At 49.5% G+C, this 14993-nt stretch overlaps 5 protein-coding genes across 5 annotated transcripts; 3 read left to right on the forward strand and 2 right to left on the reverse strand.

The window, feature by feature from the left end:
• Window positions 1–252: 252 nt before the first annotated feature.
• Window positions 253–1744, reverse strand: LCP9604111_738 (EXS domain-containing protein; the record flags this gene model as incomplete). The annotated part of the gene is made up of 5 exons (XM_039071095.1): window positions 253–326; window positions 432–748; window positions 801–1486; window positions 1551–1600; window positions 1660–1744. 5 exons carry the CDS (start codon window positions 1742–1744, stop codon window positions 253–255), a joined length of 1212 nt encoding a protein of 403 aa, XP_038933286.1.
• An 809-nt stretch (window positions 1745–2553) lies between these two features.
• pex10 (ubiquitin-protein ligase peroxin 10) lies at window positions 2554–3684 on the forward strand (the record flags this gene model as incomplete). The annotated part of the gene is made up of 1 exon (XM_039071106.1): window positions 2554–3684. The coding sequence occupies one exon, from the start codon at window positions 2554–2556 to the stop codon at window positions 3682–3684; it is 1131 nt and encodes a 376-aa protein (XP_038933287.1).
• Window positions 3685–4074: 390 nt separating this feature from the next.
• LCP9604111_740 (uncharacterized protein) lies at window positions 4075–7999 on the reverse strand (the record flags this gene model as incomplete). The annotated part of the gene is made up of 3 exons (XM_039071117.1): window positions 4075–4241; window positions 4302–7816; window positions 7875–7999. The coding sequence occupies 3 exons, from the start codon at window positions 7997–7999 to the stop codon at window positions 4075–4077; spliced, it is 3807 nt and encodes a 1268-aa protein (XP_038933288.1).
• Window positions 8000–8360: 361 nt separating this feature from the next.
• Window positions 8361–8988, forward strand: LCP9604111_741 (RNA-binding protein LSM5; the record flags this gene model as incomplete). The annotated part of the gene is made up of 6 exons (XM_039071128.1): window positions 8361–8385; window positions 8438–8494; window positions 8547–8585; window positions 8641–8668; window positions 8832–8895; window positions 8950–8988. The coding sequence occupies 6 exons, from the start codon at window positions 8361–8363 to the stop codon at window positions 8986–8988; spliced, it is 252 nt and encodes an 83-aa protein (XP_038933289.1).
• Window positions 8989–12928: 3940 nt separating this feature from the next.
• Window positions 12929–14800, forward strand: LCP9604111_742 (amino acid permease GAP1; the record flags this gene model as incomplete). The annotated part of the gene is made up of 3 exons (XM_039071139.1): window positions 12929–13202; window positions 13265–13682; window positions 13738–14800. The coding sequence occupies 3 exons, from the start codon at window positions 12929–12931 to the stop codon at window positions 14798–14800; spliced, it is 1755 nt and encodes a 584-aa protein (XP_038933290.1).
• Between the last annotated feature and the right edge of the window lie 193 nt (window positions 14801–14993).

Here is a 14993-nt window from a genome sequence, read left to right on the forward strand (position 1 = left end):
GCGTACAAGGGCATGTGGTGAGGTGTTCCACACACGCCGGGTGGAAAAAAAGAAAAAGAAAACAAGAGCCAAGCTCAGTTCTCATCTACCGCTGCTCTAGCATTGGATTGGGTATATCCGGGGTTTTGGTTAGGGCAAAAGAAGCCCGAAGACTCGACCGTTGTGTTGGGTTGAGAGGGAGAGTTTTTCTGTGTCGCATTCTCGTTCCAAATCGCTTGAGATACTGATCAAAGACGAAAGGTTTAGGTAAATTTAGTCCGCGTCGAATTTATGGTTGTATTCTCCGAGAAGGACGTCATCTGGGCCCGGGCCATGGGTATTTCGAACTAGTGCACAGAAGCGTGAGTGGAATTGTCCGAAAACCAGGATAGTGGTGCATGGGTCACACGGCTGGGATCAGGGGGAGTGCGGATGCACAGGGGGGAACATACTCCATTCAGCTTCCGTCCGGAAGAACACCCACATCCAACGTCGTACAACTTCGAGGAACATGAGTATCCATAATCCGCTTTCAGTCTCCGAAATCCAGCCGAGGCCTGGGACAATGCGCCATAGCCATGAGAAACGAAGCGCCAGATCCGCGATAATGACGTAGTGGTACATCTTGTCAGATCCGAAGTAACGATGCCGGCGGAGTCCATATGGATGGCTGCTGTCGCGAGATTCCGAGGAAAATAGAGTCATATCCCAATCCTTGACGACATCCCACCAGAAAGAGTAGCCGGAGTTGATAAAAGAGACGAGAAACCTGGGGGTATTAGAGAAGGCATAGACACAACACATGAGGGATACAATCTTACAGAAGGCGCATCATGCTAACCTCGCTATATCCACGTAGCTCCAATGGATTGTAGTTGCGCATTTTGGAGGCTATCCAAATGACCGGGAACGCACTTGCATACTTGAGAGCGTTGGCCAAGTGCTGGTTTAACTTGCGCGTCTCTCTCCGGGTGACTGTCCGCCGCGCACGATAATATTCAGTCAAACACTGACGAAGACGAATCAAGCTAGGAACAGCGAGGATGATCGGAACGACGATTTCACTTCCACAGGCCCGGTTGGGCTTGGAAGTAGCGGCGAAGCCATCGGTGAAGAACATGCAGAAGCTGATATACAGATCTCCGATCACGCGAGCATAGCTAGTGAGGGCATCTGCCAGCAGAATGTCACCAAACTTGCCATCCTTCGACTCGGCCAGACCGCCAATACTGATCCGCTTGAGGGTAAGGAGAAAACGGATTCGACCGGAGCGGGAGGCGCGGTTGAAAGGCCAGATCAGAATAAGGAGGAGAACGATGTACACCGACTGCGGGAGCCAGTCCAGTCGCTCAACCAATTCAGGGGCTCGGCGAGTGACTACCCAAAAGACGATGAACCACAGAGCAAGTGGGATAGTAAAACATGTGGCCAGGCGGTAGACGGCGATGTGATGTGGGCGTTGCGAGGAGGATGTGCGGGCAGGATATTTGATGAGCGCCGGGACGTCCTGGAAGTATGGGAATCTGATCAGCCGTCGGGAATACGCTGGCTAGGTGAGGGGCGTCACTCACGATGTTGGCTTTTGCCAAGTATTGAAGGTTGAGTCCCCATCCCCAGAAACCTAGCTCCTTGTGTTAGCACACTCGGGACCGAACCCGATCGGACAGGAATGTCACCTACCAGCGACCAAGATAGCAGCTATACGTAGCGGTAAAGGGAAGATCAGCCCAAAGGCATCCAATTGAGCATGTTGATCAACTGCCATTATTCCATTGATCAGGGGGGGGGGAGGCGGGGGGAGATCGCAGGAGGAATAAAGGGTTGGAGCAGCAACAAAGACCCCTTGGATATGTAACCAAAAAGGAATGACTAGAGGTGAGTCGACGTCTTTGAAAGTCCGGAAGTTGAGACTTTTCCAGTTTGAAGCCGCTCAGGGCAGTTTAATAGGCGGAGAGGAGGAGAATACGCGCCTGGACTAGTCACAGTCCGCGGATGGTCTGGAACCCCACAGCGTCAAATTGGGTATATAAAATTAGAACTCATTCGAAGCACATCGGGAGGAAGAGCCTGAAGCGGGCGATTTTTACGGGATGTAACTACTGCCAGAATACCAACGTATCCATGTCATCATCGGATCAAAGGGAAGAGGCCAAAGCCATGGACTTGCGATTCAAGGCCCCTGGATTTCTTCAGGAAAAGGGGTACCGAGGAGAGTTACCAAATCAGGTACATTCAGCCACTCGAAAGCCTCCCGCATTCGTCTGCCACAACGTCCAACCTTTCAGGGCCCTGGGAGGTTCTGGCGGTGGGGACCAATGACGCTTGCGGCGTATGGTCACCGTGTTACGGTAAGTTACGGGTATTTTTGAAATTATGTCATTGAGGTCATGGGGCAGTCAAGAGGGCACGTGACACTGATCTAACCATAACGGGAAGTCAGCTGATGTCACTCTATACCGAGGCATCACATCCGAGGGCAACTCCGGGGAAATTGTGATCTCCACCAGGTACGAACGTCGGGGAATTGAGCCTGGGACTCGTCTTGGTAGCTATACCAACCCTCTATAACCCGTCATGGCCGACGACGACTCCCATCTCTCTCTATCAACCCCGAACTCAGCCCTCGGCTCCTCTACCTCTCACTTCTACCCTTTCGCAACCTCACCAGACATCATCCGCTCGCATGAGAAGGATTCATTCCTTACGGGCAGTCTAATTCAACAATCTCAAGGGATCGTTCGTGCTCTCCGCGGCGCCCGATACGCCCACACCCACTCCGACGCCATCAAACACCTCACAGAACTCCTCTACTTCTCCCTAACAACCGCCATCGGCAACCGCACCCTAGGCGAAGAATACTGCGACCTCGTACAGCTAGAAGATGACACACTTCAATTGCCGTCAATTGGCCGTCGCGTGGGGTACTTCTTAAGCAGCATTCTAGTACCGTGGACACTGCAGCGGCTACTACCTGCATTGCGACAGAGGATCCGCAACAAGCTCGAGCGCAACATTGCACGCCAACAGTCACGAGCGGCGCAGCAGGCTGGCCTGCTCAACAAGCCCCAGTTCTCAACCACCCCGACTAAACGGCCGTTGTTTACGAAACTGCGCATCCAGCAGTATGTCCTTGAACACCTGGACTCCATCACATCCTTGTCGCCCATTTATGCGCTGAGTATTGCCACCTTCTATTTCACAGGCTCGTACTACCACATCTCCAAGCGGATTTGGAGCCTTCGTTACGTTTTCACGAAAAAGATCGACGACAATGAGCAGCGCATCGGATATGAGGTTCTGGGTGTGTTGCTTGTTCTCCAAATCGCCGTGCAGGGATTCCTGCACGCCCGCAAACTCGCCGCGAGCATGAATGAAGATGAGAGCGAGTCTACAGACGCTGGTCAGTCTCCCTCGCAGGGTGGAGCTGTTCTCGCTTCGATTCAGAACCCGTCCTCTATTCCTCTCCTTCCTGCGTCTGTGCCTCTGTATGATCTCGAGGAGGATCCTGGCGCTGTCTCATGGATTCCCGAGGGTCAGCAGCGGAAGTGCACCCTGTGTCTGGAAATGTTCAAGGACCCTAGTGTTACAACCTGTGGACATGTCTTTTGCTGGATTTGTGTTCGGGACTGGGTTCGTGAAAAGCCCGAGTGCCCGCTCTGTCGGCAAGAGGTCTTGCTATCTAAGGTGCTTCCTCTAAGAGGGTAGCTATGTGGTTAGCAATAAGTTATAGGCTAGTGCTCTCATTATCATGACTATCGCTGAAGAGATTAGCGCAGTCGATACATGTGTATACACTTTTTTGGACAAATATATACCCCCTGTTTCTATTTAATCCGAGCATGGTTTTTATGGACTGTATGGTTCGATTGAATCTTGACATAGATCACCCAACATGCATTTCTACAACGTACATATAGATCGAGGGCAGGACACAAAGCACCATAACAAAGGGACGAAATAAAGAAAGAAAAATGCCTCTCTAGATCGAAACTGCACAAACATATAATCTTTTAAAACTTTGGCAAAATAAAAGAGTGGGATATTGAAGGGATAAATAAATCTAGGTACATGTACTCAGTATGCATATATACATGGTCAAATCAGTGGGTCCTCTTCGCCGTTGACCGCTAGTCCAAGTGGAAGAACAATGGGTTGGTTGAGTTCAGCGAATGCGGGACGAGGTGGCATTGGGTCCATGGCTTGTCTTTTCGCTTCCATGATATGGAACAGACGAACGCAGGCGTACGGATCGGTAGCAGCATCTAAAGAAGAAAACAAGATTAGCATCCAAGGAGAGAGATTGTGCAAATCGAAGTACTCACATTGAACTTGACGATAACTCAAATTCCGAGTCCAATCACCGCAGCGCACATCGTCACTTTTCTCGAGAGGGAGACCGAAATGCTCGTTTACTTGCTCGCTGAGATTGACGCCTCTCTTGTTCACCAACTTAGGATTGTCTTTGCCGTATTTGATCAACTTGTACAAATGACTGAGCTCGAAGGTGGCTTTGGCATCAATGCCGAGATACTTGCGCAGCCGTGTGCAGTCTGCCTTGATCGAAACACCCACTTTAATGACGTCGGGAGATTCAACGAGGCGTCTCAATGACGGAGAAACTAGGTCCTCCAGAGAACGTGCAGGCTTGAAGAGTGCAACCTGAAAGATGGCGATACGTTCCTCGTTTGCTATTTGGATCACCGAGACATTGCTCTGAATGCTGTCGAAGCCTGAGGCTTGAGCCTTCCATTCCATGTCGAATCCAATGACTTTGCTCCCGAGGAAGTGTTGCACGGCTTCTTCGGTGCTTTGAAGGGTCCGGCAATAATGCACGATGAGTTTTCGGCCATCGGGGCTTTGTTGTGAATTATGGGTCCAGAACTGGGGCGTCGTAAGATTGCTGGCACTGGAACCAATGTCTGAAGATGGAATTGGCTCAGCCGTGGAATCATTTTGTTCAGCAGATCCTGATCCGTTCGTGGGATCCCGGACCGAGGACAAATGGGTTTCAAGTGGCCGTTCAACCAGGGAAGTATCACTGGCACCACTGCTTTGTCGAAGCTGTGCTTGGTGGAAAATTGCACCCGTGCTATACTTTCTCCCATCGTTTGGTTCTGGTTTAGCGAATGTTTTCTTCGGAAACATCATTGGTCGTAGTCTGTTACGTGTCCTTGTGCCTGGGAAGTGAGTGCTGGTTTCTCTTGGACCTGGCGGACGGAGGTCATCAAGACGTGGCTCCGTGCTGAGGCTCACGTCTTTACTCTTCGGAGGCATAGGCCGTGGCTTGGGAAGAACTCGGCTAGAAGCCGCATTGACCAGGAACGGGTTGGACTCATGCGCGTCGAGGCTCCTAAAGTTTCTCTTCCGGGATTTGGGTGATGACTTGTAAATGACCTGACTGTCCTGGCCGTCCTGACCGTCCTGATCGGTAGGCGCATTGACTAGGAACGGATTGAACTCATGCGCGTCGAGACTCCTAAATTTTCTCTTCCGGGGTTTAGGTGATGACTTGTAGATGACCTGACCGTCCTGACCGGTAGGCGCATCAATTGGCAGTGGTTTGTATTCAAGATCATCCTCTGTTGTTTGGCCCTCAGTCTTTATTGTCGACAGATCAGGAGGCACTCCGTGTTCAAGGCGGCTCTCCCCTTGACTGCCTTGGTCAGCAGCTGACTCGGCTGCACCCTCTTGTTCGATTCCCCTCCTCACCTGCGTTCTCCATTTCAAGGAACTTTCCTTGGGTATCACAACTGGACCGGACGTTTGATTGCCCTGATTCGTAGGCGGAGACTCGATATGGCTCAACGATGGCCCTTTGATATATCTTTCGAGACGGCTTTGAGATAATTCGATGAAAGCGGCCTTGGCAGATTCGGATTCCTCTCGTTCCCTACGTCTGGCCTCCATTGTGGAAGAACCTAGCTCTAATATTTGGGAGTTTACGCCAATGTTGCGCTCAATCTCGTCGTGGATGAGCTCCCACTCCGGCCGCGTTAGTCGGCTGGCCATCAAGGGAATATAAGCCCCACAAGCGAGCTGGCCCATGCGATCGGTCCATTTCTTGAAGGCACGGGTATCCTGACTCAGTGGGTTGAGCACTTGAAACTTTCCAGCAAGATAGACACGTTGTTTCATTGAGCGTAGCAATGATTCCGATCGAAGACGCAGCCAGTTTAGATGTATGTATTCAGACACCATCTGTCGAAGAGCGCTGCGATGTTTCTGGAATTCTATACACCAGTCGGCTATTTTTGAAACAGTGGAAAACCGAGTCTGCCCAGAGACCCTAGTCCACAATTCCCCACTATCACCTCTCAGGCTGTGGTAAAGGTACCAAACTTCATTTTGAATTCCCCATGTGACAACTTCAGTCATGAGCAGTGGCGCTATTACATCCAATTGTCGCCAGTAGATATGTAGCTTAGGGCTGCGTGGCGGTTTTGGCCTCCAAAGCTGGTTGTATTCGAGGTAGATCTTGTTGGATATCAGGAGTGGACTTTCGTCTAAGTACCGAGCCTCCGGGGAGTCCTTCGGGGCACCCAGCGCAAGTGCAAGCAAGACCCGCCTGTCAGTAGCTTCAGGAGAACGTGCGGACGAAACTGCCGTCATGAAATCCCTCAAATTCCATAGTTCACTGTGTCGAAGTGGATGCGAAGCCATCTGCCTCCTGAGCCAATATGCACGGTGGTGATGCGCACATTTACTAATTTCGAGATAACTATGCTCAAGGATTTCTTTGTACTGGCCAAACACCCATTTATCGGTTGCGCGAAGGTTCGAGCGTGCTTGAAGGGACGAGCAAAGGTCCCTGATAGGAAAAATTCGTGTGTTATCGCTCTTCAGTCGTAACTCCACGTAGTTCTTCTGAATCAGATTGCTTTGATGAAGAATTCTATCAATTTGTTTTCTTGCGGTATTCCGGGGTCGTAGGAAATCCTTGTCGAGATAATTTTTCAATCGATGGATGGACAGCTCGGAAAGGTGAACCAGAGGTGCAAGGAGTGTCTTTTGAGACGTTTGAAGACACTTCTGCCAACTATGGATCTTCTGGGCGGACATTGCCAGTTCGCTTTCCCATTCTGGAGTTCTACCAAAAACAATACAGCAGAAACCATGATCAATCATTCGACCCGTCTTCTCTGCTTCCGCGACAGCAGCCTGTAGTCGTTCCAATCCCATTATGGAAGATGAAAGCTCTATCACTTCGGCGACATATTTTTGAGTGATCTTTTCTGCTTGCAGAACTAAATTCGTGTTGTCTGAGACCATCCTTACAATTCTCGCGGTGATGGTACTTGACAGGCTTTCCAGTTCAGTCGCACATTCTTGGGTGGTCTTTTCAGCATGGAGAACCTGTTTCGTTATCCGTGAGACCACATCATTGATTCGATTTTGAAATGTTGATTCGAGAGCTCCATATTCAGCCTCATAGGCTAGTATGGCCTTGATAGATTCATCAAGAAGATCATCGGCACGTTTGTACTTCAGCTGGATATAACTCCCAACCAATTCCTGATAAGAAGGCAGCGAATTAAGCTCCTTCTCAATGTGCAGACGTTGAGAGACTCGGGATTTCCCCTCTGCTCTCGATCGGATCAAGCTGCCTAAGTCTCGATGTTGGACAGGGCGCACAAAAGCAGACCGGCCTGGAATTCGTTGTACCGGTTTTGATACGGGCTTTGGCTCTGGAACTTCATCATCGTCATCCCATATGCCTTCTTTGCGAGTGGTATTGCAGAAGTTCCGCTTGGATTGAGAGGCCGTGGGCGGGGCGTACGAGGAGCTTGTATTCGGTAAAGACACATGTCGGAGCCTCGGGACAGATCGAGCGCAAGCACTGTAGTTTAGTCAGAAAAATAGCCATCAAAGCTGAAAAGGAAATAAAGTGTGCTTACTGCTGACGCTCGAAAAGTCCTAATCGCAGTGACCCATAGGATCTGGATCCATCGATGTGACTGCTATGTTTTGCAATCGAAGACTGGGTCTTCCGACTTGCTAAAAGATTCGGCCGCATTGGCATAATGTGTGACAAGCATAGTGGACCAGCCTGGAGCCCCACAAAGCAATTGAATAAAGTCGAATTGATTGACAACCAGTGGTAACTCAAACGAAAGTGCGGCTAGAAAATCGAGTGAGGGTCAGGATATGTAGTACTTCATGTTGCGGAGCTCTGAGCGCGCAAATCAACTTTCAGAGTTTCCTCTAAACCATATTTGGATTAGTCTCTCGGGTCGGATTATCAAAGGTGCCGAGCGACAAACGATCACGTCCTTTTCTATATCGATCTTGCCCACGCGGAATGCTCGATCACCTTTGTTTTAAATCAAGACGCTTTCTAAGAAAATAATTACGAGCACATTCATTTTCTGTCTCCCAACATCATGGCTTCTCAGCTACTTCCCCTTGGTCCGTGCCTAATGACCCAAGAAAGCCATGACCCCGCTAACTGATCTGATAGAGCTCATTGATAAGTGTGTTGGCTCCCGGATTTGGGTTGTCATGAAGGGTGACAAAGGTCAGCTAAAAATTTAATGGTTGAGCACGAAACTGTTCTAATGCTTATGAAGAGTTCTCCGGCACTTTGCTCGGATTCGACGACTACGTCAGTGAGTATCCCTGCATAAGAAGTGACGATCTCACCAGGCACTAATTTCGATTTAGACATGGTTATGGAAGATGTGACAGAGTTGTAAGTGGCTTGGCTTTTCGATTTTTAGATTCAAGCTACCTTTTTCCCTTCTGTGGCTGTGCTGCCTTGGCTCCTACGTCTCTGCGCAGTGCGATTTGCAAATTTCCGCGAAATTCTCGACAGGTCATTCTGATGATTGTGCTCTGGACTAACCTCCTCTCAGCGACTACACCGGTGCTCAAATCAAGCTCCCTAAGCTCTTGTTGAATGGGAACAATATCTGCATGGTAGGTTAAATTCACCCGAAGGCCATCTGGATGCTATACTAACTCTTCCACCAGTTGATTCCCGGTGGTGAAGGCCCCGCGGCAAGCTCATGAGCTCGAGATACCCAGTTTTTGCCGTGACGAAAATAAAACTTTGTGTATTAATGATACCGAATCCAACGAGATAGAACAAAGTCGTTGAATGAATGAAGCTCCATTTCAAGCGTGATTTTATCTCACCCCAGTAGCATGTGGCTCAGTATTGAAGTAAGACAGGAATAAGCTGTTGTCAACACCAAGAGAATGTGTTCTTCGCCTAAAAGCATATTCGTTATTATGGCTAGTCACAGCCTAGGCGTCTTCCGGCGAGAGGGTCCAGCTGCAACCTCCAATGATATACGAAAGCAAGTATGGAGTATGCAGGAACTACTCTGTAGCCCACAAAAGACCTCGGGACAGTCAGCGGTAGTCAGCGGCAGCCGGCAGCCGGCGGTCTAAGATAAGCTCGCCAATCAGAAGTCGTCTCTACCCGAGACCAGGGTATCGACGGCTAACCTCGGGCGCCGCGCGCTCCGGCTATTAACAATATTGGAAGCATCTCATCGATACGAGTAAAGGCCGTTTGCCGCGTGCTGATCGGACAATTCTTTGGTGGATATCATGGTGGATGTAGAGACGCAATTGTTTTGACTACTCCACATTTAACGTGTTCGATGGCTATGTTGTAGTCAGTTGACTGCTGTTAAGTGGAAATTAATGATGGAGAACCTTAACGAGCAGGTGATTAGGATGTGATCATTTAGAGTACATTATTCAATGAATAATATATATTATAGACCTGCCTATTCGGTAGATCCAGACATGTTGTAGACTGGCCGAATAGTAGTGCCATGCCGTAGAGCTCACTTTCGAGAGTCAGCTCTGACTCACGATAATACACGCCGTACGTGATGTGATCTTTCAATGGCCAATCTAAAGTAAATAAGCTGCCAGGACCTTGGAAAAGTGGCACTTGGCCAGGGACAGGAAAAGGGGTCGCGGTGCACACGGGATGTCAGGGGGCTGCAGGTGCAGTATCAGCCGTCTGCGGATAATCATGGATATTCGTTGAGTATTCACCTTCAATACCCCAAATTCTATCATTCTGAAGATCTCGGTGCTGTTTCATTGTGCTGTCTTTCCCCAGACTCCAAAGTTGACTAGTCAACAAGTTATGTGGAAACTGTTACCTAACAGATTGTCATCCCCGCATTTTATATGCACCTAATGTTGACTTCGTATTTACGACAAGGCCTGTTTATTCTGGTCATGTTCAACATGACGGTTTTTGAGCTGGGTCTAAACTATTGGATACCGAGCGCCTCATGGACTTGAATGGGAACTTCCGACTTGGCTGTCGGGAAATATGAAGATGCCGAGAAGGAATATTAGAACAAATGTATGGAGTACAATATTGGATGTATATTGTGTCTTTGTCCATTCCGTGGCGGTGGCGAAAATCCCAATGCGCATTGCGTGCTGTTTGGCCCGGGCTGGACTTATTTATGGGGAATTTCGTCGGCTTGAATAACCTCAAGTGTGAAATGTTCGGAGTACTCCGAGGATAATATAGACATTTTGCGGGGTATTACCCGTGACTTCTGTTGCTCAACCTTGGAACTTGACGAACAGCCTTAGAAAGGTCCACGCGTGGCCAGGTGTGTCTAAGGGGGAGTGTAGATTTAACCGATTCCACATGAGCACCTACCTATGTAGGCAATGTTGTACCATAACCCGGGCGCAGCCGCTGACCTTTCAACAGTCAGACTTGGCTCTATCATCTATGTTGTAGTCACCGGAACACAAATAACTAGTCATCAATCCTGCCCGATGCTACTGTGGCTGTCTTGTTGCGGGAGCGTGGCCAGTAAAATCAGCTACTGCGCGCCATCAGCTCGGAAAGGCTTGGGTGGCTGATAGTCAAGCATAGACTCAATCCAGCTCAGGCCGAAGACGGTGCGCCTTTTTCTCGCCCCCCCTTATGGTCTGACCGCGTTGCATGGACCAAACCTTGGAAGTCGTAAAATTCCCTATCTCAGAAAATGGTGATGCGCTTGACCCGCAATGCGGACATGCAAGATAAGACTGGTGGGCCCGTTTACACATTTCAATTTGGCCACAATGAGCTTCTCTCGAGTTTACAGTCACACGATTGTGAACACCTTGAGATCTTGCGTTAGCCATGATTAATGATTAATGTGATTAATGTTTCCTGGACGGACATGTCCGAATCCAGCGGATGGGCCACAAAAGTCTATTGGCGGACCTAGGGCATCCTGATCAAGGTGTTGTGAAAATTGGCCAGTGATAATACGAGGGTCTTGCTGAACACGCCGACACCAGGCCAATCATTAAGTCTATGTTGTATAATGAACCTCCTAGCACACACTCTTGGCTTTTTGGGAGGCTTCTCCCGTGCTTCCATGCATATCACAAACCGCCACAGCCACGTAAAAACCTTCGCGTCGAAAACGCCGACGCATAGAGTTTGCCTACAGGGTCTCGTGGCGCCATCCCTCATCCCCACCAGAGCTCATGCCAGTCTCTAGTAGCGAACCCGACCGAGGCGGTTTCAAATGTCCGCAATCAATCGTCTGCCTTTCTGCGCACATACAACACACACACACAGGCCAAGAGGCTATACCGAGGCGACGGGCAGGAAAACTCAATTGAGGCAAGTTTGCGAACAAGCCTCAGTGGGGCGAATTCCTCGTCCATATGGCATTGCACGCATATCCCTGTAGCCCATAGCGCATGCCACAGGAACGGGGTCCGTCGGGAAGCCTTCCCATAGGCAAGGGATGAACGACGAGAGGAATTCCCCTGCCGTCCACTGGTCAGCACAGTAGTGTGAGTATGTTTCTTCCCAAGTAAGGTTATCTCGTTCCAAACTTAGAATGTCGGTTCTGCGAGATAAAGGTCTTCTAGAAGGACGAGAAGCGGAAACCTTGGAACTCGCGGACACTATGGAGGACTCGTTCCAAGGTTCAAAGGTTGCCCCGGTGGAGGTCCGGGGGAAAGGGATGTGCCCAGGTGTGCTCTTATCTCCCGAGGTTTCTCTGATTGGGCAACGATCGACTATCGTCCACGGGTAGAGTGCGGAGAGACTGACAGATGGGGCTTAGTGGATCTGGGGAGTTGCCTCTTTCGGGCTCCAGAAGCTTGGCTTTTCCCTGTCCACCTACAGAATATTAACCAGATGAAGTCGTTCAAGGGTTGTTAGTATGACTGCATGGATTCAGTAGTCATGTACTACGAGTCAGGTCATGGCGATAGTCAAGCTAGGGAGGTGTAGATATTAGACATCCATGAGGTAGATCCTCCCGTCCCGTTATGACAGTCTAAATCACGCGAGAGATAGATAAGTAGTGGCGCTACCGGGGTTCCACCTGCAATAATTACTATTTCGCTTTTACCTTTTTTACCTTTTTGCTCTAAAACAATAAGATAGTCGGGTGAAACACTAGGTATGGAGCTTCCACCTCAGGATCAAGCGGGCTTATCTTAGGAACTTGAACTTGACCGTTTGCAGCCTTGCAAGGGTATCTCACTGCATATGTATGAATCATGATCAGGATCGTGTGTAACTCATAGCCTCGCAGAACACTGAGTAAGGAGTACAAATGCATCATAAATCTTAATTAAAAAGATAAATTGCCTAGTCGCGGACTCGGGACCCAGAGCATGCCAAGGTTATCAGAAGATTAAATGCTGTTAGTGCGGAACTCTAGATGGTCTAAGCGCATGAAAGCAGATAGATTTAGGTGCTTTTGATTTAATTTGATTCGATTTGATTATATGGAACGTAAAAATAATTCCATCGCTTTTATCTGAAATCGGACTGGTTGTATTTATACCCTCCCCCCCCTCCCAAACGGCCAACCCTCTACTTGTTTCACCTCTGTGTCGGTTCATTGACCTTAACTCCCACAGAACCTTCGGCTTCAGCGAACAGATACTTATTTCTGTCCTGAAAAATACCCACTCCAGAAGAGAAAAATTTCACATTCTCACCATGGATGAGAAGAAGTTTGAGGAGCACACCGTCCAGACTGGATCGGATGCTCCCCCATCCTATGGCGACTCATCTCCAACGCGAGGAGGCATGGGCCAACGAATCATTGACAGCTTCAAGAGAGACCCCAACCACACTGTCCTCGGTACTCCTGGAGCTGATGGCACTGCCATGGATGTCGAGGCTGCCGCCGCCCATAACACTGCCCACTCACCACTGCAGCGACACTTGAAGGGTCGTCATCTGCAGATGATTGCCATCGGTGGTTCTATCGGTATGTTCTGCGCTGATTCGTCTCCATCCTATTCGGTCTCGCTAATTACATTTACTATGTAGGTACTGGTCTTTTCGTTGGTTCCGGATCTGTTTTGGCCGTCGGTGGTCCAGCCTCAGTACTGATCGCTTATATTTTGATCGGATGCATGCTTTACTGTACAGTTCACGCCTTGGGCGAAATGGCTGTTCTTTTCCCCGTTGCCGGTTCTTTCGCCCACTATTCGACTCGTTTCATGGATCCTGCTTGGGGTTTCGCTATGGGCTGGAATTACGCTCTTCAGTGGCTCATTGTCCTACCCTTGGAGATTGTCGCTGCTTCCATCACAGTCGATTATTGGAGCCCAGGTGTTTCAAACGCTGCCTGGGTAACCATCTTCTGGGTTGTGATTGTCTCAATCAACATGTTCGGTGTACGAGGATATGGTGAAGCCGAATTCGTCTTCTCCATCATCAAGGTCGTTGCCGTGCTTGGTTTCATGTAAGCTACATTGCTGTTTGGCGAAACTTGAACGTCTAACTGACTTGACTATTAGTATCCTAGGAATCATCCTCAACTGCGGTGGTGGACCCGAAGGTGGATACATTGGTGCCAGGTACTGGTACGACCCAGGTGCATTCAGGAACGGTTTCAAGGGTCTCTGCAGTGTCTTCGTCAATGCTGCTTTCGCCTTCGCTGGAACCGAACTTGTTGGTCTTGCCGCCGCCGAGACCGCCAATCCTCGCAAGTCCCTCCCGACTGCCGTTAAGCAGGTCTTCTGGCGTATTGCTCTCTTCTACGTGGTTTCCCTTACCCTCGTCGGCCTTCTGGTGAGATACGACGACCCGAAACTGATCAGCGGTTCCTCCTCCGCCGACGCCAAGGCCTCTCCTTTCGTCATTGCCATTGAGAACGCAGGAATCAAGGCTCTGCCTTCCATCATGAACGTTGTGATCATGATTGCGGTCCTCTCTGTCGGTAACTCCTCCGTTTACGGTTCCTCGCGTACTCTTGCTGCCCTTGCCGAGCAAGGCCAAGCCCCCAAGTTCCTCGCCTACATCGACCGCAAGGGTCGTCCTCTACCTGCCATTATTATTGCGTCTGCCTTGGGTCTGCTCTGCTACCTCGCCGCCTCCGATGTGCAGACGACTGCCTTCGAATGGATGATGGCCATCTCGGGTCTGTCATCTATCTTCACCTGGGGTTCCATCTGTGCTTCCCACATCCTCTTCCGTCGCGCGTGGAAGAAACAGGGCCACACCTTGGATGAGCTTGCATTCCGTTCCCAGCCCGGTGTCATTGGCTCGTGGGTCGGTCTTACCTTCAACATTCTCGTGCTGATTGCCCAGTTCTGGGTTGGTTTCGCCCCCATTGGTTACGGAGAAATGACATCTCAGGAGATTGCCTACAATTTCTTCTCCGTCTACTTGGCCGCTCCCGTGGTTCTGGTTTCTTACGTCGGTTACAAGATCTATTACAGGTGCAAGTTTGTGAAATCCTTAGAGGTGGATTTGGACACCGGTCGTCGCGATCTTGATGTCCAGCATTTGGTTGAGCAGGAATTGGCCGAGCAAAAAGAATGGCCCAAGTGGAAGAAGGTTTACAAGTTCTTCTGTTAAGCGGATGTTTTATCTTTTTTTTCTTTCGACATCCCCCCTTATGTACTACATCTTTACGATACCATAATTGCGCTATGAATATCATACGAAACGTTCATACATTCCAAAGGGCATACCCTATTTTTAACAATTTCCAAGACACTACTCCGTACTCCATAGCACGTACTATAATCTCGAGCCTCCAGGCTTGGCA

The sequence above is a fragment of the Penicillium roqueforti genome (genome assembly GCF_015533775.1).
Source record: "Penicillium roqueforti strain LCP96 04111 chromosome Unknown scaffold_01, whole genome shotgun sequence".
In the NCBI taxonomy this organism is placed as follows: Eukaryota; Fungi; Ascomycota; class Eurotiomycetes; order Eurotiales; family Aspergillaceae; genus Penicillium; species Penicillium roqueforti.